Source organism: Clarias gariepinus, chromosome 13 (genome assembly GCF_024256425.1).
Source record: "Clarias gariepinus isolate MV-2021 ecotype Netherlands chromosome 13, CGAR_prim_01v2, whole genome shotgun sequence".
Lineage (NCBI taxonomy): Eukaryota > Metazoa > Chordata > Actinopteri > Siluriformes > Clariidae > Clarias > Clarias gariepinus.
Genome location: NC_071112.1, coordinates 33,386,104 through 33,411,902, shown reverse-complemented (window position 1 = coordinate 33,411,902; position 25,799 = coordinate 33,386,104). Strand labels below are relative to the sequence as shown.

General features: G+C 41.4%; 1 protein-coding gene across 5 annotated transcripts; it reads left to right on the top strand.

Annotated features, from left to right (window-relative positions):
• The first annotated feature begins 932 nt into the window (after positions 1 to 932).
• Positions 933 to 22,582, top strand: pals1a (protein associated with LIN7 1, MAGUK p55 family member a). Of its 5 annotated transcripts, none has more exons than XM_053509402.1 (15): positions 942 to 1,060; positions 2,081 to 2,187; positions 13,523 to 14,012; positions 15,360 to 15,568; positions 16,647 to 16,724; positions 16,927 to 17,076; positions 17,164 to 17,325; positions 17,463 to 17,540; positions 17,635 to 17,818; positions 19,081 to 19,152; positions 19,277 to 19,348; positions 20,387 to 20,554; positions 20,669 to 20,871; positions 20,958 to 21,068; positions 21,236 to 22,582. In XM_053509402.1, the coding sequence occupies exons 3-15, from the start codon at positions 13,571 to 13,573 to the stop codon at positions 21,410 to 21,412; spliced, it is 2,106 nt and encodes a 701-aa protein (XP_053365377.1). In that variant the 5' UTR covers positions 942 to 1,060; positions 2,081 to 2,187; positions 13,523 to 13,570; the 3' UTR covers positions 21,413 to 22,582. The 5 variants fall into 5 exon arrangements, with proteins under 5 accessions (XP_053365376.1, XP_053365377.1, XP_053365375.1 ...); XM_053509400.1 differs by having other exon boundaries at positions 2,055 to 2,187; XM_053509401.1 differs by lacking the exon at positions 2,081 to 2,187 and having other exon boundaries at positions 933 to 1,060.
• Positions 22,583 to 25,799: the final 3,217 nt, after the last annotated feature.

Sequence of the window (25,799 nt, the reverse complement as noted above, 5' to 3'; positions counted from 1 at the left end):
AACAAGAGCTACTGAAAAATAGCACAAATCCAGCGTATGAGTGAATAGAACTTAAAAACCAATACCCTGCAGGAAACTTCTCACAGTCCTGTAGTATAGCCTCTGCCTTTCAGGTTCCTGGTTCAATAAGCTTTATTTTTGTACCATGTTATGCAAAACGTATTCCAAAGAACTGTTGCTTAATTAGCCATAAGCATTGGCTTGTAATAATAAAAGCATATTATATTCCCATGGTATAATATGTATAACATGTTTCCGTTAAAGAACGAGGGAATGCGAGGCTAAACCTTTCTCACAGAAATGCTCTGCACAGCTTTTTAAAGGCTGATACACACTTTCTCTCAGATTTTTCTTCATTTTTTTTCTCAATTCTAGGTAACTGTAGAATGTGTTAAAATCACTTCTTTGAGCAGATTTTTTGTAGTTACACAACTTGGCTAGACGTCACACGTTGGCTCTGGACAAATACATTCAGATCCTTACAGAGAACGGTAAAATAAATGGCTGTGCGTGAAACAATCAGACAATCAGTCCAACCCGTCGGCCACCAACAACAACATCACACTCAAAGTTACTTAAATCACCTTAAATCACCTTAAATCACCTTCCTAATGCTCGGGTTGAACTTCAGCAGATCGTCTTGATCATGTTTATAAACATATATTAAATACTGCCATGTGATGTTCCTAATGAAGTGGCCGGTGAGTGTAGTTTATAAACACAGTATGAGTGTAGTATGATTATATAAAACTACACCAATCACGTCCCAAAGATTTATAATAGGGTTTAGTCTTATTTAAATCCAGGCACGGTGTGTGTGTGTGTGTGTGTGTGGGTGTCTGCCCCCTGGTGGTAAGCGGCTGAATGTGTGGGCGGGGACGCGGTTTGGGGGCGGAACCAGAGGGGGCGCTGTGGAGCAGCTTCAGTGTGCACCGCTCCAAACTCCCAGCATGTCGCGAGCGCATCGGATAATCTTACATTGTTCGTGAGGAACTGAAACACTTTCACACTTTATCATCTCGGACCTGCAGCTCGGGAGGAAATAACTCCACACCCTGAGGTAAACCGCCAACATTCTCTCTTCTCTCACTTTTACCTGATAATAAAAGTGTTTGTTTGGTTGTACAGTTCTTGAGCAACAGGTTGCTAAGCGCGCGGGGCGGGGGGAGGGGGAGGGGGGTTTTGAGGTGTTAGCCTGTTAGCCTGTTAGCTCCGGGTTCTGAGGGAAACTCAGCTGAGCTCGGCCTTTTCAGGACTGGTTAGGAGAGGTGATACTGGTTACCCTGGTAAACTTTTAAACTGCAGTAATTTACACAGATTATAATCAGCGCTTCATTACACACAGGTTAGTGTAGTGCGACTAGTCGTGTTAGCTAGTTAGCGGCTAGTAAAGCAACACGATAACTCACGAGCTCGAGGAGAAGTGTGTGTCACTGATTAACACACTGATTAATACAGATTAAACTGATACACCGTGTACTGTAGTGAAGGTGTGTGTGTATGTGTGTGTTCGCTCGCTCGGTGTGAAGTCAAGCGCATGCGCAGAGACAGTGTTTCCTCCATCCAGGTGTGTGTGTGTGTCAGGGTGTGTGTAGTGGATTAAAGTGTTTAACAAGAGTGTTAGAGCTCTGTTTGTGTGTGTGTGTGTGTGTGTGTGTGTATAGAATACATAAGTATGTATGTTGGGGGGGGGGGGGGGTCTTACAACACGAGAAGAAATAAAAACCCATTTAGTGACAGGATTCAAACCCCCTGTAAGGTGTGTGTGTGTGTGTGTGCTCTGTGAGGCAAATCAATCAATGTTGTTTAAATACATAACCCCCTGTATTTTGGGGGTACCGACCTGTACCCGGTGTGTGTGTGTGTGTGTGCTCTGTGAGGCAAATCAATCAATGTTGTTTAAATACATAACCCCCTGTATTTTGGGGGTACCGACCTGTACCCGGTGTGTGTGTGTGTGTGTGCTCTGTGAGGCAAATCAATCAATGTTGTTTAAATACATAACCCCCTGTATTTTGGGGGTACCGACCTGTACCCTGTGTGTGTGTGTTCAGGACACTCTTCCTGTCTCCATGCCCAGGTCAGTGTGAGGGTCAGGGGTTTTTGCGGGACTCTGTGAGCGCTGATCTGTTCCATTAATCTCCCTGAGTTACGCCGTGAAGAGACCCAGAGCTGATAAAACGAGCTGTGAGTTTGCCAGGATCTTCACCTGGTTTCACACGGACACACCCTGAAGACAGTTTCGGTTCAGAAGTACTGTTTAAAGAGTTGTTTGTTGTTAAAATCCAATCTCAGGTTGGGATACCAACTACACACAAGCGTACGTTAATTTCAGGTGTTATGCAGTTATTATCTTCGTCATGGTGGGGTGAACTTATAAATTAGTGATAAATCTGTTTGTTTTTTTTCACTATTGTTCATGAATATGGCTGGAATGTGAAGTGTAAACTCTTTAGCTGTGTCCGGATTATTTTAGTTTTCCACATGTTTTAGAGGTTGTTCTCGAGGTCTGCACTTTGTCCCTGTACCAGATCCTTTCTATCAGGAGGTGTCAGAGCTTTTAAAGATAATCAGTCTCCAATTTTTTTTCGGGAGTTCTGATTGTCTGGGAACTGTGTAACGTGGACGCGACGGTGACACACGTCTTCAGGTTCAGATTTTGTGATCATTAACAATGACTATGCAGATGAACTTGTTTTCTGTAACTAGATGTAAAAAAAAAAAAAGCTAGTTTTGGTTTAGGAAAATCAGCCCACGACTTATGTAAAGTCTCTGTGGAAGTGTGTCATGCAGTTTTCAGTGCCCGGCCCAAAAAACGTCACACTGCAGGACTGCCTTAAGTGTTGATTACAATGCACTTTTATTTTAACAAACGAATTCAACTTGACAACGTTTTTAAAAAACAATAAGAAAAATAAGATAATTTGTCACAGGAACAAATGATTTTTCCACATATCCCAGTTATGAAGCTGGGGTCAAAGGTCAGGGTCAGCCAGGATACAGCACTCCCTGAAACAGACAGCTTTAAGGGCTCAACTGTAGCAGGTAAGCAGTGCTGGGGCTTGAACCCACCACCTTCCAAACAGCAACTCACTTACTCACTCGTCTATAGCGCATTATCCCATATTCAGGATCACGGGGCCCTGGAGCCTATCCCAGGAGGCCCAGGGCACAAGGTGGTGCAACCCTCGACTGGCTACCAATCCATCGCAGGGCACACACACGCACTCATTCACACATTATGAGCAATTTGGCAACGGCAATTATCCTAATTCGCAGGTCTTTGGACTGTTGGAGGAAACCGGAGTACCCAGAGGAAACCCACCAAGCATGGGGAGAACATGCAAACTCCACACACCCGGACACCGGAGGTGCAAGACAACAGTGCTTACCACTACATCACCGGGTTGTCCTAAACAGTAACCCAGAGCCTTAAACATTTGTGCCACCACTGCCCCAATTTTGGTCCAGGGTTGCATTTTTCCATGTACACATATGTGTATATATGGGAACAGTAACATCCTACAACAGCCACAGTTTTCGAGACACTCTGACCTAGCCATCTAGACATCACTATTTTCCCCTGTTAAAGTTACTTAAATCTTTACACTTGCCCGTTTTTCTGCTTCTAACACAACTTGTTGACAGAATGTTGACTTGCTACCTAATAGCAGTGTAAGGAGATAATCAGTGCTCTTTCCTTCACCTGTCCAGGGTCATAATCTTATGGCTCATCAGTGTATATAGTTATATACATAGCATTTTAGGGGTGTAACAGTACAAAAACATAATAGTTCAGTATGCACCTTTGTGTTACTCGCGGTTTTCATTACAGTGAAGTGTTAAAATTATTTTAAATTATAAACATATGAAATTCTCCTATCTTGTTAACCAGTAGCAACCTGGCCATCTTTTCCTGAACACGACTGAACATACCTGCTTGTAGGTATGCAGGCGCACTTAGTTGTGCCAGAACATTACTATCTATAGCAAATAGTACAGGCTATGGAGTGTGTGTTACTTTTCTGACATGACATCCCACCACAACAGAGAAGTCACACTGGGCTGTACTTCCCAACTCCAGAGTTTCTTCCTCATTAAATCACCACGGCAGCCACTGTGTCAGAAATATACAATGCAAAACTTCTTACATATAAATCAGTTACACAGTGTGTACAATATACATATATATATGCCATGGGTGGTGTGTTTTTCTATTGCAGACGTCACTCCATAAACACAGAAGGAACTAAAATTTGATAAGACTATCCCAAGGTCATGTCTCACTTGTGTTGGCATTTCATTTAGTGAAAGACATGATCTCTGTTTATTCGGTCAAGAAAAAGGGTTCACGAAAGGTGGGAAAAAAGCGAACAATGCCATACTTGTGTGTATACATGTATGCATTTTTAAAATATCTCAATTAAGTCTATTCTAATAAATTAAAACATTCCAAATAATTGTAATTTTTTTAATTGGATTAAGTAGGGATGCTCATTTCGATTAATTTTCTCAATCGACAACCACCGTTCGTTATCCGAACATTAATCGTTAACTGATCAGATTAGAATATTAAATTAGAATTGAATTAAAATAGAACTGAAGAGTGTCTGATTAAATATGCAAAAAAAAAAAATTCAGTTTTTATTTCAACATGTGCAAACAACAGCACACAGAACATATCAAGAACAGAATCTGGATTCACACATCGTCAAATTTTCACACACCTGCAGCATTTTCGATAACGGAGAAAAACAAAGTAATATAAATAAAAAGAATAAAATAAATAAGCCTTCACTAAATATTTTTTACTTAAATAACAAATTAAAATTACAAAACGAAAACACGCTGAAATACCTTTGAAGCTTTGACGATCAGACATAGGCAAATTTTTATTCAGACATTGGCTACCAAGTTTTTTTTTTCGGTTAAAAAATAGCAGCCATCTCTTTTTGCTCGCTTCATTTTGCTTGTCCGGCAAAATACGTCTAAAGGCATGTGTGGTTGCACGTGATAACGCCCCATGAGCTAACAAATAGCGCATGTGTAGTATATTTATGCCGCAAAACTTTATACTACCACTACTGCAGTACTACTATTACTAATAATACAAAAAAAAAAAAAAAAATATATATATATATATAACATTTTAAACCGTGTAACTGCTCGGTCAAAATTAATTCTTTCAGTTAACGGTTAAACGGTCAATATAAGCATTCCCAGGATTAAGTAATTAGTAGAGATGGGGCAGAAGATCTTTATATAGAGATAAGTTTGACTTGAGTCGGTAAAATATTGCTTTTTGTGTATATCCTTCAGGTGTGTATATATCCTTCAGGTGGCGTGCTCTAAACTGTTCACACAACATCCTGTATGGTAGGAGCAAATAATTTATTAAGGTTGTTTAGAATTGTAACAAAATTTGATTTTGAGATATTTATAAAGTTGCTGTGAGAAATTGAATCAGCACAGTAAATAAGAGTAGAGTTAGTGTAAGTTATTTCCATGGAGTGCTCTGTTAAAACCAAAAGCTGTTCCTGAATTCTATAAAATATAAAAGCTTTTAATGTCTTAGTCACTTCAATTGAATTTGGGGAGAAAGAAACACTTCTGGACCTTTTTTTTTTTTTTTGATAAAAGTATGCGAGGCAGCACATTCCTAAGTCCTGAGTAAAAGCTGGCAGCACATGACTGCAGGGAGTATTTCTACCAAGAGCTCGGGCAATAATGTAGTTTTCTCAGCCTGTACAACTAATTGATAATGGAACAATATTCTGTTTCTATGAAAAGTTTCTTACCTGGTCTGCAGAAATGTAATTAATATTTACACAGACCAGACTGACCAGTGTTTTTTATTCACACACGGGGAAACAAATAGCGCTTGAACACTGATTGAGATCGTGTCCAGTGTCCCCACAGTGAGGCTTATGTGATGTTATATTAATGTCCTATGAGTTAGGTTTTTACAGTTTAACATCCTGCTTTAGTTTTAATAATCAGCTCACGCTTTGTGTGCAAAAACATCCTTGTTGCATTTTTGATAATTTTCAGATGAAATCGTCCCAAATAATAAACGTAGCTACCTGAGATTATTTAAACAACAATGAGCTCCAGACCACTAATCTTTAAGAGTGCTGATATTCAGTGTGAAAGCACTTACACAAGTCACTATTTGTATTCTGGCATAAGTTACTTACTCTATTTCTACATTTCATACAGGTGTACAATCAGGCTGTATGTTACTACAGCAACCCGTAACAGACTATAGAGCTGTGGTCTAAATTTAGTTGTTTACAGAATTGTTCTGTAAAAGCTATATCACACTCGTATTCCTGCTGTTTTCCTGAGTATCAGCTCAGATGATACGGTATGATAAGTACAGCGCGCAGTACGCTCTCAGCACTCTGTACGATGTTGTGAAAATATCTAATCCCCTAATGCCGTCTGAGCTGAATGTGCCTTGATAGATAAATCTCCATTTTATTAATAAACAATGAAAACATTAACTGTGACGGTCAGTGAGGGTGCTGCTTCAGTGCATCGTATTAAAATGAAGGCACTATGTATTACGTTTGGTATTTTGGCCTGAGTCAGGGCTGTGCTGTTCTTTACCTTTGTGTTCTTGCTGCATGTTAGGTCATATGAATTAAATAACTGGTGTGTCCTTATGTAATGTTTTGTGCAGTATGATTTGTAGGAAATTGCCAACATCTCACAAAAAACGGTACAATCCCGCTGACTATAAAAAAAAATCTTTAGCTAATCTACACACCAAATAAATTTGCCTGGTCTTTAAGATATTTATCGGATACAGTACACACTGATTACAGAAATAATTATTTTGTTTTTGGAGTCTGTGTCAGGTGCCTCTCTCTGGGTCTTCTTCTTGCTTTAATCTCATTTGCTCATGAAAAAAAAGATAGATCGAGTACCTTATTAATCCCAAAGGAAATTGTATAATTTTTATAATAGTTTCTGAAAGCTCTGCTTAGAAAAACAGGTGAACCCAAGTGGCGAAGACGATTATTCAATTTCACAAATATCACAAATACAGACACTCGGCGAATTAATAGCAGCTGACTGACAATTGTAAACCACCTACACTTTTTGAGTTGTCAAAAGAGCGAAGATACAAAACGCACCTCACCTCAGGGTACAGTACAATGCCCTCATGTCTGTAATAGTGGGGTGGTTTTATTTACCTCATGTTTTCGTTGCCCCCAGCTTGGGTTTAATGGGTGTAAAACACATGTTAAGGGGAATTTAGATTGAATAGCAGTCTGCACACACTTGGGAGTTTATTATATTTTTTATTTGATATATGTTTTATGTGGATTTAAGATTTTTTATTTAATTATTTTTCTTAATGATAGTTTTAACTTCTTCGGTTGTGAAGTAATTGGTAGCTTCGGCAGGTTTTTGTGTACAATAAACAAATCTTAGTAACTCTTTTCTTGTTTAACTCGACCTTTACATGGAGTTTCCCAGGCAAACGTCTCGTGTTGTGTGAGAAATAAATAACCAAAACTTTTAGCTCGTGTGCACAAAACCTTCATCGTCCTCTTGCTGCCGTGCCTGAAAAAAATTTGTCCGGAAAACACTGTGATATAAAGACTTGTGAATATTAATGCTTGGGAGACACAGGAAAGATCGGAAAGCAGGTACGGTTTCTCACCTCTTGGTCTTCTTAATTATTCAGCCCCTCTTTCAGCTCTTTGTGTTCCTCATTCAAACGCTCTTGAACATCAGCTCGACTCCTTACTGTGAGAAACTCCCAAGATCCTTTCACAAGCTTTACGTATCATATCAGTGCCTACGTCCAAAATATTCAGGGGAAAACCTTCATTTATAGCTCTGCTCTGAGCTCCTAATCACACATTTTATTTAAACCTGTTGGTTTAAAAGCTTCATTATTCTTTGTGTTAAAAGGTTCAGTTTCTGCTTTGGTAAATAATAAATGTAGGATTTGAAACAAATAATGTAATTGTAACAAGAATAAAGCCTAATTCTGTCTACGTGTAATGTAATGGGTAAAATTTTTTGTATTATAATTCTGTTACTTGACCGTGGCTTCTGTGGATTCACACATTAGCGTGATTTTACCCCTCATTACTCCGAGCTTTAGCCCTAGTTTTGTGCACTAATTTGCTCTTTCCTGTATTTCCTGGTACTCAGTGGTACTTGCTGCGATGCTGGAGGCACTGGAATCTGGAATTTTTGGTACGTAAGACAGAAGAGCTGGAACGTTAAGCAGGCGCTTTTGAGGAGATAACACTCCTAGTCTGTTTCTCTTCAAAAGAAAAAACGCAGCGGCCATGTTTATCTGTCTCCTCTTGCCTTTATAGTATAAATGAATTTCCTGTAACACAGAGGTCAAAGGAGGATTGTTTAATATTGAGATTAATTTTTAAAAGGCACAGTTTGGGTTTGTGGGTGATCTGCCCTTCTTTCTACCCTGTCACTTCTCTACTGTTGATTTTCCACATGGAGCAAGCTGTACGCTAAAATCACCGGGTCAAGGACAGCCATGCGTGACTCACTGAATGAGCTGCTTTATTCCTCTGCTGTGGGATCGAAGTGTTTGCTTTAGCTTGAGGTACTCAGGTCTGGGTGATGGCTGGAGTCATGAGAACGGAGGGGGACCCTGTGACTGAAATGAACAAATGTTTACTTTTGACAAGGAAGGATTATAATGCTTTGAGGTGTCTATGTGTAGGACAATAAAATAGAGAGAACATGATAAAAATGTAATGTTATGGTGTTCAGGTTTGTAACAAAGTATGCAGGAAATATTTATATTTATTATCTCTGGGATTATATCTTCAACAACATACATTTAAGTTCCTTTTATTAGGTTATTTATTGTGAGAACTAATGCTCTTACTTGGTTGGCAAGTCTGCAAAAGACACACCTGTCGGATTTGCCTCCCTGCACCTGTCAGGGCTTGAAACACCTGCACACACTCGTAAACCTGCTGTACAAGCTGCTTGCTCAGACAGATCCTGCTGTAGCTCCATATTAGCACGTCCGGTTGGAGAGTGGTTTTAACAGATCTCATTTAGAAGGTTTAACAGTTTTTGTGAATTGTAAGAAAAACGTCAGTGCTAAGTGAGTACAGCAGTATTAGCTTCTGCACTAGTGGAGTGTGTGCCAGCGCGGAGCTTAACGCGCCTGCTTACACTCTTGAGTGGCAGATGGTCTGTGGATGCTCGTTCCTTATTGTCCTGAGACGTGCTTTAAGTGGTGTGCTGTGAAGAGGTGGAGTCGGTGCTTCAGATGTGATTAAGCTTGTGGTGTATAAGAAATCAGGAGGCGTTCACCAGCGAGCGGGACACAGCCTTGTCCTTCATCTTCTTCTCCAAGAAAACATGTTTATGGTTTAATTCTAATCTCTTTGTGAGTGGGTGTCAGGTGAGCAGTCAGTGACATTTTGACACACAGGCTTAAACTGATTTGACTTTAAAATCCACCATTTTATATTCCGATGTATTTATCGAGGCTAACAGCAAATAACTTATAATCACCTCAAATGTATTAAGAAATAAATACTTACATCATTGACAAAATTTTGCATAAATTCTTGTGTCTTGTAGTAATTGCAGTCTTTTATGGTTAAATAATTGCACAGATGCATATCACGGTTAAAATTTTTACCTGATTAACTGTGCAGCAGTAATGCTCTTTTTATGTTTATTAAAGCATTTTTCATTACGGTAACAATAACCTGCATCCGATATACACCTGTGTGATCATCAAGAGGAGGACTTTGACTTTTGACTTTAAACATATCACTACACTAAAATCACCGGAGCATCAGGGATGAAAACTCTTGTGTGTTGAAGTCTGTCTATGTGTAAAGATAAAGCAGTAATCCTCTTTAGTACTGCAAGAAAGATTCATAGGATTTCCTTCAGTCAGAGTTTTAAATGACCAAAAGCTCAAAGAGTTCAATGCAGAGATTTTTTTAATAACCATATGTAAATTTGTGTAAAGTTTTAATTACCCTATAAATCTCTCTCTGTCTCTTGCAGTACATACAGTAGGCCTCTTATTCATGTCTGATCTGTTAGAGAATGTGGTTCCCAGGCTGCTTCACATTCCTCTAGATGATTTCGTTTTTTTATCTGCATTCCTCTCTGATGTCTGGGGTGTTTGTGTTTACGCACTTCACTGAATCACGTGGTGTGGTGGTTGTTAATCAGACAGTCTTTTCTGACTACGTGTCAGGCTCATTTCATTATGTTACACACAGTCGCTGTCTGATCTCAGTTTATCTACAAGTGACAGATAACTTGGCTGTGAAGCGTGAACTGACATGGACTCTTGCCTAAGGCCACAGTGTGTATTTGTGTCCATGTTCCTTTTCCTGTGTTTCAGTGTGTTTGTGCACGGTTGTGTAGCGTGTCTGCGTCCCCGCGTTCCCGTCTGCCGCCCTTTCTGGGTGTCGGCGTGCATCAGTCTCTGTAAGGGATTTCCCTCCTCTTGTCCACGAGTACAAGAGAGACCCCTCAGTTCCTAATAAACTTGTTTCCATGGTGATGCATCAGGCAATGGTATGCTACAGTAATCTGCCCCAGAAGGGGCTGAGGGTTGATTCACTAGAAAAGGCTCTGAAGAGGGTTGGGGGTGGGGGTCGGGGTGGTGAATGAGGTTCGGTGCAGCAGATTACGAAAGGTTCTGGCTGAAGAACTCAAACGCACGGCTCATGTTGATCATGAAAGCGCTGAGCAGAGTCGGCTAAAGGGGAACAGGTATAAATTTAATACTCCTGAGCGTGATTCTGAGGAACAGGTAGTAGTTTAATAAGACGTAATCCCTGTTAGTCGGACCCCACGCTTCTGTTCCACAAAAAGTGTCTAGTAAAAGCAGGAATGCGCTGGGTTTTGGAGGAGGGGTGGAGAGAAGGACAAAGGTTATCTATTATTCTCACTAGTGTGTCACATGACCGGGGCCGCTCCTGTGGGATTACTGCTGGTGTGTGTGTGTGGCGTAACTGTAGGTGTGTCAGTCTCTGTTGAAGGCTGCAGTTCATCTCCAGAATCTTTGCTTTCCGGGGTGGTTGTTGGTGAACGTGTTAAGGAGTGTAAGAGGATAGTGAGCTGGGCTTAGGGTGTCAGTGCTGCTCAGGTACTGGAGTCTGATTAAGTGCGTCATGTATAATGTGATGATGTAATGCAGGATTAAGGACAGCTCTGGTCCTTTACACACGTAACAGGCTGTGTTATTTAATTACTGGCATGTGTGTACACGAGCAATCTATATCATGATAAAGATCAAATTTAAGTATAAAGTGTGTCATGAGCACAGTGAGTCCTGTTAAAACCATCACCAATCAGCACGGGCGAGGTTAACTTCTTGCTTTATATTCGGTTTGCCGAACTTTCTGTTTTATGAATTATTCTTAATCCAGTTCATATGTGGTTAAACATTTAGTCTGGATAAAAGTCTGCAGTGCACCATTAGTAAGTGAAGAGTAAGACTCACACTGGGTAGCCTGTAGACATTAGATCAGGTCTGGGTTAGTAGTTTAGTTTAGTAGTTAGTTCAGGTGTAACGGTGTGTTGTGTCACAAAGCCTTATCAGGGAGAAATATGATGTGCAGCGTGATAATGTGAAAATCACAAAGTAAATATTCTTTTGTTAAAATGTGTCTAATGCAATAGAACCGTAGAACTGAAACTCCAGATAGGTCGTCTACAATCACGTGATTATTACTACACAGGAAGTAAAAAGCATAATAGTCTTAATGGTGAGAAACATCTTTTATCGCACTGGTTTAGATGTCAGTGTGAACAGACTACGCAATTTATCTCGATTTGACATTCTTGTTATAGAGTAGATATAAATAAGTAACTGGATTGGGTTGGTGTATTGCTTATTGCTTCCTGTCCCTCTTCTCATGATGTGCTGTGATTGGCCGGTTGAGTTGTCAGTCAAGGTGAAGGCTTGTTTATGTTCGACTGTCTATTGTGTAACGGCTAATCCTGCTGTTACTGGTTTTGCTTAAAGCTGTTGTGTATAATATATCACAGACGTAAGCACACACACACACACACACACACACACACACAGTGCAAAATACAGTTTTCCTTTGGGTTAGGTTATCATTAGGTATTATTGTTCAGGGTTTCAGACTCCAACACAGCAGAAGAAGCAAAACAGAGTAAAAGAAAAGTTATCCGATTAAAGATATAGCTGTGTTACTGTTTTATTACATAAGTAATGTTAAATGTAAAACAAGTAGTCTAAGCTCCATTAGACAACCATTATCTGACTCTGCTATCCGACATGCAAATCACCCATGTGTACCCATTTTGTTGTTGTTGCATTGTTTCGTTCAAATCAAAATTGTAAATAACTGAGAATGTATGAAATTGAACTGTGAACTGAGCTACATGATGTGACTCTCCTAATATGTTAGAAAGATGACTGAAGGTGAGAGATCTCCTAGTTCATTCATTTATTTTGGTGTCTTCAGTGTATTTAAGTTCTGGAGCTGTGGAGGAGAGAGTACACCTGAGATAGCACATCATCATGCTTACACACATTTACTCACACCTATAGGTGGAGACTAGAGCTGTAGCAATACAGAGAGTTTAAAAAAGGTCACTCTGATTGTGATGATCGCTTAATACAACACAGCGTGAATAATCATTGCTTAAATAAGTGTGCTAAATTATTTTCTATTGATTAAACTTGTGAACTTGTATCTAATATCTAATAATGAAGTAGTGTATGTTTGTTCCATTCAAACTGTTTATACAGAAAATGAAACCTAGCTAAGCTTTTATTGCCCTGATCTGAAGGGGTGTGTGTCTCTGCCCATGTTTTTTGGTTTGTGAAGCTCTCCGTTGCCCTCAATGTGTTTTTGTAACCTGAGTTCTTTACTAAATAACATGAGCTTGTACATCACGTACATGCATATTATCTCTTCAGTCGAGCTCCTGCGTGTGACATCAGACCCGATGTAAACCTAATCTGTCATTTTGTCAGGAGATCTGAGGCTTTACAGGATTACAATTCTGGAAGACAGTATTATCAGTATCCCTCTGGCCGAAAGAACATAGCTGTGCGTTTATCTGCCATCAGCGGGGATATGAGGCTAATCCTGTTCAGAGATGAGTGCTGGTGTCACTGGTGTGCGTGTGTGCTGACTGTTTAATCTTACACATCATGTAGTACATGTTTGGTTTAAGAAAAAAAAATACAACAGATGTCCAGTATAGTGAAAAGATTACACATGTAAATATATGCACATAGTAGGAATCTATATGTGTGTGTGTGGTTCAGCAGGTGAAGGGATTCAGGAATGTGTGATATAGCAAGGTGCATTTTGGCAGAAACATGAACCTGCTGGAACCTACTAACAATTAAATGTTAGTATTGTGATTTCTTTGTGCACCCGCGCTATTATTTTTTCTTCTTTTTTTCTTTTCTTATTGTAATTCAAAACACCTTCCTGATTTCTTTCTGCCTTAAGTGTTACTGTTGTGTGGCTTCATTCTGCTTTTCTCTCTTCAGGTGCCAGAACCTCTCTGACCCGGATGTCATGGCCTCAAAGTTCCGATCATGCAAAACATGTCCCTCATAAGCCTTACATCTCTCACACACTCCTTTCCACGTGAATCATATGCCTGCACTATGACCACCTCCCACATGAATGGCCACGTAAGCGAGTCAGAATCGGCGGGCACCAGCGACGGCCTGGACTCGTCTGGCCACTGGCACAGGGAGATGGCTGTGGACTGCCCGGGTGACTTAGGCGCCCGTACGCTGCCCGTACGGCGCAGCGCCCAGCTGGAACGCATACGCCAACAGCAAGAGGACCGCAGGAGGAGGGAGGAGGAGGGCCGTAACCGGTTAGAGCTCGAAGTCAACTCCTCCATGCGCCTCAAGAAGCTAGCGCAGAACCCCAAGGTGGGCATTGACAACCCCACCTTTGATCCTCTGGAGGGTCCTGGCATGTCCCTGGGGCAGCTGCAGGGCTTCAGTGGGTCACCACGACTGTTGGGTGAGTAATGACCAGTGTTTGTGTTTCACACCATTCTGGGTAAACACAAGAACCTGTTCTGTGTGAAAATACCGGAAGATCATTTCTACACTGAGCTGCTGCCAAATGGTTGGCTGATTATAAAGGTGCATGAATAGGCAGGTCTACAGTGTTCCTAATAAAGTGGACACTGAGTGCACAGTCACTGTTATGTGTCTCTGTATTAAAGGGACCAAAATTAAGTGGACAGCTAGGTGATGAACAGCTGGTCTGTTACCAGGTGTGTGTTTTACCTGCAGAGAAATGCACATTTCTAATTTAGGTTTATTCTTTTTGTGCCTGTGTGTGCACACTCTTTGCTTGCAAAAAATTTTTGCAAAAATTCTTAAATTATTAATTACCTTAAATTTGCCAGAAACACACCAGATCTATTAAACTGTAAGCAGATCTCCTGTACACAGGACAACTAAAGTGTTTCTGCCGATTTAGATTGGATTTTGATCTCAGGTCTGATTGGAGCATTCCAGAACTTAGATTTTTTCTTTTGTGAACCCAGTACTTTATAGGGTTTAGTTTGAGACTACACTGTATTATGCAGGTGAATTAAAATCACCTACATTGGTGAGTACATTATGAGGCTCATACACACTCGGTGCGCACACAGGACCGTTTTTTTTTTTTCTGCAGTGGCATTTCTCTGGGTTTAGGACACACTTTTTGTGTGTGGGTGGGTGGGTGGGGGGGGTTGTTTGTGGAAGAATTCCTGAAAAAAGGGAGTGAGGGCCCCTTGTAAGTACTAGATTAATTAAAAAATGTTTCCTTGCCGGGGCGGTGCTGTTCATCTTCTCTCTCAGACTTTCTGTTTCCTTCTCGTCTGTATTATATCTTCACTTTTCAGCTTGTAAATTGGCTCATGCTCTCATGCACGGCTCTGGAGGGCGGAGTCTGTTTCGTTAGTTCATTAAAGTAGGACATAAGATTTGTTAGCGCCACACAAATAAACTCCTTTTCCACCTCCTCCTGTGTAAACTCCTTACACACACACGCAGGGTCTTCATTTAGAATTTGCAAAGCTAAAGGCAGTCACACGGCAAAGGTTGTGTGTTTAATAATGATTTTGTATTGTTAATAATGCTATAATAATTAAATAATTCTCCTGTTAGTCTTCTGTGGATTATACAGTTTTTCACTAAAGGCTTTTTACTGAATCCCAAGTAAAGAGGCAACACACACACACACACACACACACACACACACACGCACTACTCGTTTATTTATGGTTGAATAATTGAGAGTCATTTAATGAATGTGCTAAATGTCTAACTGAGCAGTCTTAAAATTATTTGATTTGTGTGTGTGTGTTGACAGACCTGGAGGAGTTGCTCATGTCTCTGAAGCAGGTACAGCACTGTCTGGGTGACGCTCAGAGTCAGGAGGACGTGGATCTTGTCCTTCAGCTTGTACAGAAGCCTGACTTCCAGAAAGCCTTTAACATCCACAATGCTGTGGCTCTACACATGAACCGGCCCAGTCCTCCCTTTCCCCTCACAGACCGCGCACAGAGCCTTGTGCAGGAGGTCAGATACCCTCAAATATGTTATTATTATTGTTGTTGTTAGAATATTATTTTACTATACACATTGTTTTATCATAACATTGTTATAATAATAATAATTATGACTATAATTTAAAATTAAAATGATGACATGTTCAAATTAATAAAAACAGGGTCATACATAAAGGTGGTGTCACTTAAACTGTGTGTAACTTTTCCACCTGTGTGTGTGAAGCACATGAAACCCGCCTTGAGACTCTCATAATTTTATGCTGTATTTCAGACCAGTGTTTTCTGTGTATCTTAGTACTGCCGTGTTTAAGGCAGTGTCTTATCAGTAGTTTTAAAGGTTAATGAAGTTTAGAGGATATAACTCCATGTGTTGATCAGCGTACAGTTAGTTTTGTGCAAAGACTTAATCCGTGGTGAAAAAATAGTCATCAGGAGGCAGAGAATAAAACCTACCCGCCTTATTCATACTGATGGGTATTAAACAGTGACATGAGTGAGAAAAAGGGCAGCAAAAAATAAGTAACGTAGAGGGTTTTGTGGGAATAAAATAAAATACAGCTTCTTCTTCTTTGTCTTTGGGCTGTTCCCTTTCAGGGGTCGCCACAGCGAATCATCTGCCTCCATTTAACCCTATCCTCTGCATCCTCTTCTCTCACAATAAAATAAAATGCAGCTAAAATTGTTATCTTTCTTTATGTTTGGAGAATTTTGGGACACTTGGTACTGCTTTTAAATCCACAGTTTACACATTTAAGAGAAACATAAAGAAACCATCAATGTTGTTTAAAATAGCATTTCTATTATTTAATTTCTTCCTACACATTTCAATACAAGTGGTAGTGCTACCTTGTAATAGCTTTATGAAGTTGGTGACATACACTGACATCATCAATCAAACCGTTGCATTCTTATTGTGTGATGTTTCCCATCCCATTAAAACAAAAGCTATATAAACAGGTATTGCAAAGTTCCTCATAAACATTTCTGAGTTTTAAGCGGACTTTATTTCTCTTCTCCTCCCCAAACTGGGACAGATTAGGTTTAATTTTAGCTGTGGTATTTAAGAGAAACCTCTTTTCTCCTTTCAGGTCCAGGTCATGCTGCAGAGCAGCTCACAGAAGGAGGGTCTGGACTTGAGCACATTGCTCAAAAGCCCTCACATGCTGGTCAGTGTTGCTCGTACCTCTCACACACCTTCTTCCTCTGGTGATGTAAACTCTCAGATTATCTTTGTTCTAAAGTCTAAAACCCAGTCCGTGTTCTGAACGTGGTCTCATGTATGTGATTACACTCTCATGGCTGATGGCAATAAAACCCATCTCCTCGACCCCAGGTGTGAGCATGCCGTGATGATCTTTTTCCCTGCAGGCCCTCATGCTGGCCCATGACAGTGTGGCGGAGCAGGAGATGCAGCCAGAGCCTGCAAGTCCACTTGATAATCCATGTGAGACCTTCACACAGTGGGGAGGTGAGACTGTCAGGATCGTACGCATAGAGAAGGCCAAGGACATCCCTCTGGTGAGAACACTGTCCTGGTGGGCTTTACATCTTATTTTGCTGTCTCTCATTCCCGGTGCTGATGTAACCTTGTGTGTGTTTGTGCAGGGAGCCACGGTGAGAAACGACATGGACAGTGTAATCATCAGCCGGATTGTGAAGGGTGGGGCAGCAGAGCACAGTGGTCTGCTTCATGAAGGCGATGAGATATTGGAGATTAACGGGGTCGAGATTCGTGGCAAAGATGTCAATGAAGTGTTTGATATTCTGGTGAGGAATAAAAGATGCGGGCATCAGGGTTGGAAAGATTTTTGGTTAATTCTAAAACACATTGTGGATGTAGTTTAATCAAAGTATGTATACATTTGTTGATAATATTCATAAACGGTTTATTTGTGCGTTCGCAGGCAGAGATGCACGGCACGTTGACGTTTATTTTGATTCCCAGCCTAAGCACTAAACCTCCTCCTATTAAAGAGTCTGTGGTGGGTTTAACACTAGATCCTGACCCATATATAAATGCTGATTAAAAGCTTTAATTTAGTTTTTCTTCACATCGTCTGTGGTTTACCTCCCCAGGTCCATGTGAAGGCACACTTTGACTATGACCCTTCTGACGACCCGTATGTCCCGTGCCGGGAGCTGGGCCTGTGCTTTCAGAAGGGGGACATTTTACACATCATCAGCCAGGACGACCCAAACTGGTGGCAGGCCTACAGAGACGGGGATGAAGAGAACCAGCCTTTAGCCGGGCTCGTGCCAGGTAACAGAGTGCACCTGATTCTAATGACATCAGTAAGGATAGGTGTCTAGATGCAACACATCACCAGCACATTTCTTCTTTCTTTAATTTCATTTTATTTCTGTGGCACTTTAAATCACAGAAAGCACAAAGCATATTATCTTACATATTAACACACGTCATGCCTTTTGAGATACTACTCCCTGCAGAGGGGTCAAGGCTGGAAAATAAAGATTGAGAACCACCTGTGCCATGTTCTACAGCCCTTTATGAAATGACAAATCACCATCAGTGAATAATCTGTATCTCTTTGTATGAGCTCTGGATCTGTCAACATGTAGGCAACTTCCTTTATCCAAAATGTGTTTAAATTAAGAATAATGTACATGTTTATTCATAAGAGACATCTATCAAAAATTTACAAGTACAAAAGACCCTTGGCTAAAGCACTTTAAATTGATCTGCAGTCTTTGTCTAGAACTGAAGTCCAGCCATGTCAAGTTCTGTTGATTGGGCGCGGTTTAGAAAAGCCCATACGTGTACATACAGGGCATGGTGGACTGTATAAATTTTTTTTTTTAAAAACGTGAAGTTCAAAGAATTGCTTGTAGGACACAATTTTACTGTTATTGATGGGGACATGGACATAAAAAAAAATCTGAAAGTTTGACCAATGTGGCCTCCATGATTGTGAAATGGAAGACAACCATAGAGCTGCATGTCTGGGCAAACACGGTGTCTGAGTAAGAAGGGCTTTGATTAGGGAGATGACCAAGAACCTAAAGGACACGCTAACAGCTTTGAGGGCAGAGATGAGAGTACCTGCCAGAAGGACACACCTCTCACAAATACTTCTATAGACATTATAGTAGAGAGGTTAGCTGAGGAAGCCTGATGCTAACTGACTCGCCAATAACCGTCCCTACAGTGAAGCACAGTCAGCAGAGCATCATTAGGGTTCCTCTCAGTAGGAGGTACAGAGAGACTGATCAGCCCTAAGAGAAGGACGGATACAAATTCAGAGAGAACCCTAAAGATAACTCTCACACAGGCCCAGACAGGTTCACCTTTTAGCACAACACCAACATGAAGCATGTGGCCAGTTAACGCTAGAGCGGGTTTACACCCCCACTCTGAACGTCCTTGAGTGTCCTAGAACCCCGTTGTGGGTGTGTGGGTGGACCTAAGGATGGCAGATCAGAAACACTCCTCACCCAATCAGACTGAGCTTTACTTTCTGACTCACTGCCACATGCTGACGTTTGTGTTTTTATTATGTACAGGTAAGAGCTTTCAGCAACAAAGAGAAGCCATGAAACAAACGATAGAAGAAGATAAGGAGCCTGAAAAATCAGGTACGCTGAACACACACTTGTTATACCTAAAGTTCTAATATACAATGTTTTGTCCTGTTTTGCCTGAATATTATAATTATTTCTATTCATGTTCCAACATTCACAATCTCATGTTATTGATTAGGAAAGCTGTGGTGTGCAAAAAAGAATAAGAAGAAGCGGAAGAAACTGCTGTATAACGCAAATAAGACAGACGGTGAGTCAGTTCTTATTTTACCTTCATTACTGTGATTCCTTACGGGATTATACACACAAGATGCGAGTCTTCATAATGTGTATAGTGAGTGTGTTTATGTAACTTTATCTAAATGAAAATGCAAAGTACATCAAAACAAACGCATATGATAAAGTATTGACTGAGGGGAAATACCAGAAATGCCTTTTCATTCTGTACGAAGGCCTTTGGGTTTCTCTTATTAAAAACAAACTGATGACAGAATTGAAATGTAAATAAGGGAACACACTTCCTTCTTGCCGTTGGTGCTGTACTGATTTTGACCTTTTGTGTCCTCATGCTCAAAATAGATTTTCAGACATAAATATATGTAACATTACATTTACTACTCCTAACTGACCTAAGTTGAATTCTCCAGTTAGAACTGTTTAAAGGGGTGGGGTGGGGTGGGGTGGGGTTGGGTTGCGGAGCGGGGTTCCTCTAGGTGCTCTGGTTTCTTTCCAAAGACGTGCAGAGTTGGCGAATTGGCATTTCCAAAATTGCCCATAATGTTTGTATGAGCGTGTGTGCGGGGTGTACCCTGCCTCCTGCACTCCTGGTTATCTCTCCGTGACCCTGTACAGGACGAGCAGTATAGAGACGGCGAGTGTGAGATCTGGTGCTTATGTAACTTTTACAGAGGTGGTTTTAGGGGTTTCCCAGGGCTTTGTAACCATTTTGTGTGTGCACATCGTAGTGCACGTCGCAGGTCACTAGTGATTCTGTACTTAACAAATTTCTAGACCAAGTGTGAGCGTTAACGCATTAATGCTGATAACCTTATTTATACATGAATAGAAACATAATCTTCTTCTTTAAAAAAAAACACTCAGTTTGGACACCACGTCCAGAATAGCACAAACATCCACCTGTTCGAGTTTTCTCAAAATTAGTGCCCCCTATATATAACTTGCTGGCTTGTGTGTGTAATTTGCTTTTTAAAAAGTCTTATATTTTATTAAAAGTCTTACATAAACAGTTTAATTATCACTTGGTTAACGATCATTCACTCTCTCTCAGACTACGATAACGAGGAAATTCTCACCTACGAGGAGATGGCACTGTATCACCAGCCAGCCAATCGCAAACGCCCCATTGCCCTGATTGGCCCTCCGAACTGCGGGCAGAACGACCTGAGACAGAGACTGCTGTTGAGTGACCCTGACCGCTTTGGGGGTGCCGTTCCTCGTGAGTACAGCGTGCTGTGTGCGCGCACATGTGTGCGTTCTGAGTTACATGTGAGTCATTTCTGCACGTGACTCTTCCACTAATACACTAATCTAGAACCTGTTCTCCTGTCAGACACCACACGGAACCGCAGGGATGGCGAAGTGAACGGGCGAGACTACCACTTTGTGTCGCGGCAGGTCTTCGAGCTGGATGCTGCGGCGGGGAAGTTCATCGAGTCGGGAGAGTTTGAGAAGAACCTGTACGGCACCAGCACGGATTCTGTGCGGCAGATCATCAACAGCGGGAAGATCTGCCTCCTGTGTCTGCACACTCAGGTGAGAGAGAGCGAGATGAAGGTGAGGTGCTGCAGCACGTAAAAGCTATAAAGCACATCAGTGACTGTTGATCTTTTATTCTGTAGTCTTTGAAGGTGTTGCGCAGCTCCGACCTCAAGCCGTATATAATCTTTATCGCACCGCCGTCCCAGGAGCGCCTGCGTGCCCTCTTAGCGAAAGATAACAAGAACCCAAAGGTAACCAAAGGGTGTTTGTTGTTTTTTTTCCCCCTTTCTTTTAAATGGTATCCTTGTGCTAAAATGCTTTTCGAGCTAATTTTCACATAATTTAAAATATTCATATTTAGATAAAAATGTATAGTCTTACTTAAACGTGTGTGTTTCCTTTGCGTCTGCGTGTGAAGCCGGAGGAGCTGAGGGACATCATCGAGAAGGCCAGAGAGATGGAGCAGAACTTCGGCCACCTGTTTGATGCTGCGATTGTGAACACTGACCAGGACAAGGCGTATCAGGAGCTGCTGCGCCTCATCAACAAACTGGACACGGAGCCTCAGTGGGTTCCTTCATCTTGGCTGCGCTGAGATTACTTCTCACAGACATGCGCCCGCACACGCAGAACCCGACACACCCATGCTGTGCGTGGAGTTTAATGGTTTGCGTTAACCAGATAGTTGAGTGTCCACTTTGCTGGCATTCACTAAACGTAACCACAACAACCCCAAGGCGTGACGGTTGTGGCTCTGTCGACTCACCAGACTGTAAATTAACAGCCCACATTCTGAGCAGCCGCCGAAACGTACCGCCGTAGTTGGTAAAACAGTCGCAGTAGAGCATTAGTGCTTCTGTACAGCATGGTTATAGATAATATTTAGTTTATTTATAATTTGGAATAGTATGGCTCCTAAAAAGTGTCAAAGGGTGATCAGAGCATTTCTGTACCGTGGACTGCACACGCCCAACTGAATCTCTGAATTCGTTCCCCAGCCTGAAACTGTTCCCTGCCTCACACTCATATACACTTTTACAAGTTTTCTTTAGACTTGTTTATCTGACAAAACAACAACCTTTTAGTCTCCTTAGTTTCTTCTTATGATCTACAAAACTGACTCGTTTCATTCTGATAGCAATCACAACAGCACTCAGCTTATTTGTGTGTGTGTGTGTGTGTGTGTGTGTGTGTGTGTGTGTGTATGTGTGTGTGTTGTTCTGTTGCAGTATTCACATGCACTTCCAGAACTCAGAAGTGTTCCCAGTATTGTAAACAGTATTTTAGAGCAATACAGATGGTTCACCTGCTGAACGTATCGATGCCTAATTTAAAGTTCTGTCTTTCCTTTTTCTCCAGTCTGTGTCGTGTTCACGTTTTCATTAAATGCTGGGTTTCTGTGTTTTTATCTTTGACAAATCGCGGCTCTTAACTCTGTGGACGGACTTCTGAAAGTTGACAAGAATTCAGTCACAGAGTTGAAGTGCTGTATCACAGCTGTGTGTGTGTGTGTGTGTGTTTTGTATTCTGTGTATTTTCCTGTATAGACTTTGAGTTTATTGATGATGTTCTGGATCTAGACTCTCCTCAGCAGAAAACTGACTGTTCATATTTAGAAATGTTTAAAGCAAAGACTGTCACTGAAATGTAGACAAAGTATTATCTTGTGGTTAAACACACTGGAAACTGCTTTATTGAACTGTTTTATATTTTCAAATCAGCTTATATATTTATATTTACATAATAAATCCTCCACACCATGTAATCTTTTGGATCTGGTCAGACTGTGATCAACCTACCTGATATCTGCAGATGTTTATTAACTGTAGAAATAATGAATGTAAAATATCAGTCATGACTTTTGATATGTCTGAGAAACTGATTTTTGATGCGTTACACATGCACATAATTAAAATCCTGATTGATAGAATGTGGTGTTTTTATACAAGGTTTGTACAGAATTCACAAGTTTTGTTAGCGTGTCTGCATGTGTGTGTGTGTCTGTGTATGCGCGCACTCTCCTACCTCTACAGACCAGGCGGAGGCCTTCCACACGTCACACTGATCGCACCTCCATTATTTGTTACTCGACTTAAACACTTGAGGACTCGTGTGAAGTCCAGCCTGCATGTCAAAGGCCAGAGACGAGAGTTTAGACTTTGGCTTTGCATAACTAACTGAAGAAAACAGACCAGCCATTTGACACCAGGAGGTCACATCAGAGCTCCAACATTTTCTGAAGAGACACAGGTCCTGTTTTAGCACCAAACAAACATCTATTCAATGCGCTAACAAATGCCCAGATGGTTCCAGGATTATAATGTTAGTCAAACTTTTAAAAGGTTCCATTCAGACAAGGTGGCTGATCATGTCTCACTCTGGATGTCAGAAGACTGAACTTAACCCTGAAAGTCCACAGTGAGCTGCACATTTTCACTGCTCAGATGGTCCCTGAGGTAAAGAGTGACGTGTGCAGTCAGAAACACGTGTCCAGACGCGAGCGGTCCGGCGACTCCTGACCATTGGTGTGCTGCCACATGATTGACCTCATGGCCTTATTGATGCACTCTCACTGTCTTTTCTGCTGATTTTTCTCACTTTACACAAAATTCAGTAATGAGGTCTTTTCTACTTGTTACTAATAGCTGTGTATTCCTACTAGTTTAGTCTCTGTGATGTTTGTGTGATCACCACAGTTCTACAGAGTAATCTGGGTGTCTGTACCCGTCTGTCTGCTCGTACCTGTCTGGCCATCGGGCACTGGACTCTCGGCAACAAGGTGTTTTCTTCTGCCTTACTGACACATTTATTTTCCTCTTTATTGAGCAGGGTTGTTACTCCTTAAACCCTCACACACCCAGTAACCTGATGATTAACAGATTACTTAAATCAGCTGTATTTGAGCAGGAATGTCACTAAACAGCTGATTCTGAGACTGAGGGACTGGATCTGAGCAGCCTCGCTCTACACACTGCCTATAAAGACCAGCAGGTACACAGATGCTCTTAATTCTGCCCAGATCAAAATCACTCAGATCACGTTCCTTTATCCTGACGGTTGACATAAAGTCGGGTAACACTGGAGGCAGACTGGTAAGAATAATAAAATGATGTAATTCTTTTTATTTTTATCGAACGTCTCCCCAGTTACACCCTCCGCATCACACTCGCATTTACACACAGCCAGTTACTCTGTATTTTAAAGGACACTTGGTTCAAACTCATATTACAGACAGGATTAGATCAGTGACCTCTGAACGCAGCTTCAGTTATGTTTGTAACTCAGACTAATAATCTCGACATCCACAATGAAACGCATGAACACAGTTATTAAAGGTCTCGTATCTGGTCTGTAACGTGTCACATGAGAAAAGAAAACCCTGCCGTGTAATCATGACGTGAGGAACGTTAGTAGGAGAGACATGATGTAATTCCGCTGATGTCATTTTGGTTAAAGCCATCATGTTTGTGGACTGAGAACATTACAGTGTGTCGTTAAATTCTACACTGCTCCGCACAGGATGACCTGACAATGTGCAAGGGGTGTTCGAGTCAAAGTGGGACTTTTGATTGTAGAATAACACCACAGTCCTGAGAGTAAAAACTCCCTTTATGTCTCTATATAACCCCCTGATACACTAATGCACTTATCCCAGTGTCTCACTAGAGCTTGGACACCATCAAGGGAGAAAGTTCTCTCTCTTCTCTTCTCAGTACGACAGGACCTTGTTTGGACTGTCAGTCTGATTCAAATCTGAAAGACACAGTGTCCCAAACACGTGCAAATGTCTTGGAGCGAGGTCAGGACTGTATGGTGACGCGGCGATAACTCCCAGCCGAGTTCCTGTAATGTGTAAGTGATGTTGGTGAACAATTAATCTAGTGCATTACTAACCTGTGTGACCCTGAAACTTTGCAGTTTCTATATGAAATCCTCCCATCGCTCAGGTCTTTGGATGGTTTATTGTAAACAAGAGTCCTAACTCACACGTGTCAGTCTTTATGATAACAGTCACAGTTTTTAGATAAAAAAAGATCCAGGTACGATTATCCTCTGAAGAGAGAGTGAATTTTGGTATAAACTGTAGTGAAAAAAACAAGAAACTGTCCTATCAGACGGTAAGATAAACATCACACACGTCACATCACGCCACATCACGCGTCACATCACGTCACGCCACAAGCTGCTCTTTTAGATGCAGAATGTCACAGAAACAGATAAAACAGACACCACTCAAATGTGATCAGGTTGCGTGACTGTGTGTGTGTGTGTGTGTGTGTGTGTGTGTGTGTACACACCTGATCTGATCATCATTGGTAGGTGTCCCGGTCTCACAGCACTTTGCTCATTACCGTCAGGTGGTGGCGCTACACGAGGTTTTACACCTGACTCGTTTATTCCAGTAGAATCGACCTTTATTCTGTGGTGCGGCTCTAACACACACTGATCAGGAACAGAACCCCCACACCGAGACCCGATCAGGATGTGGACTTAACCTGGTCTCTGGACTGGTTTATTGACTGGTTTAGTTGAGGTGTGAACGAGCTGACCTCGATCCAGACAAACCACAAAGAAATCTCTGCATATTCGAGTCATATGCTGTGTTTCCTCAGTGTTCCCTCTGTGTTCTCTCAGTGTTCTCTCAGTGTTCCCTCTGTGTTCTCTCAGTGTCCTTTCAGTGTCCTTTCAGTGTTCCCACTGTGTTCTCTCAGTGTTCCCTCAGTGTTCCCTCAGTGTTTCCTCTGTGTTCTCTCAGTGTCCTTTCAGTGTTCCCACTGTGTTCCCTCAGTGTTCCCTCAGTGTTCCCTCTGTGTTCTCTCAGTGTTCCCTCTGTGTTCTCTGTGTTCCCTCAGTGTTCCCTCAGTGTTCCCTCAGTGTTTCCTCTGTGTTCTCTCAGTGTCCTTTCAGTGTTCCCACTGTGTTCCCTCAGTGTTCCCTCTGTGTTCTCTCAGTGTTCCCTCTGTGTTCTCTGTGTTCCCTCA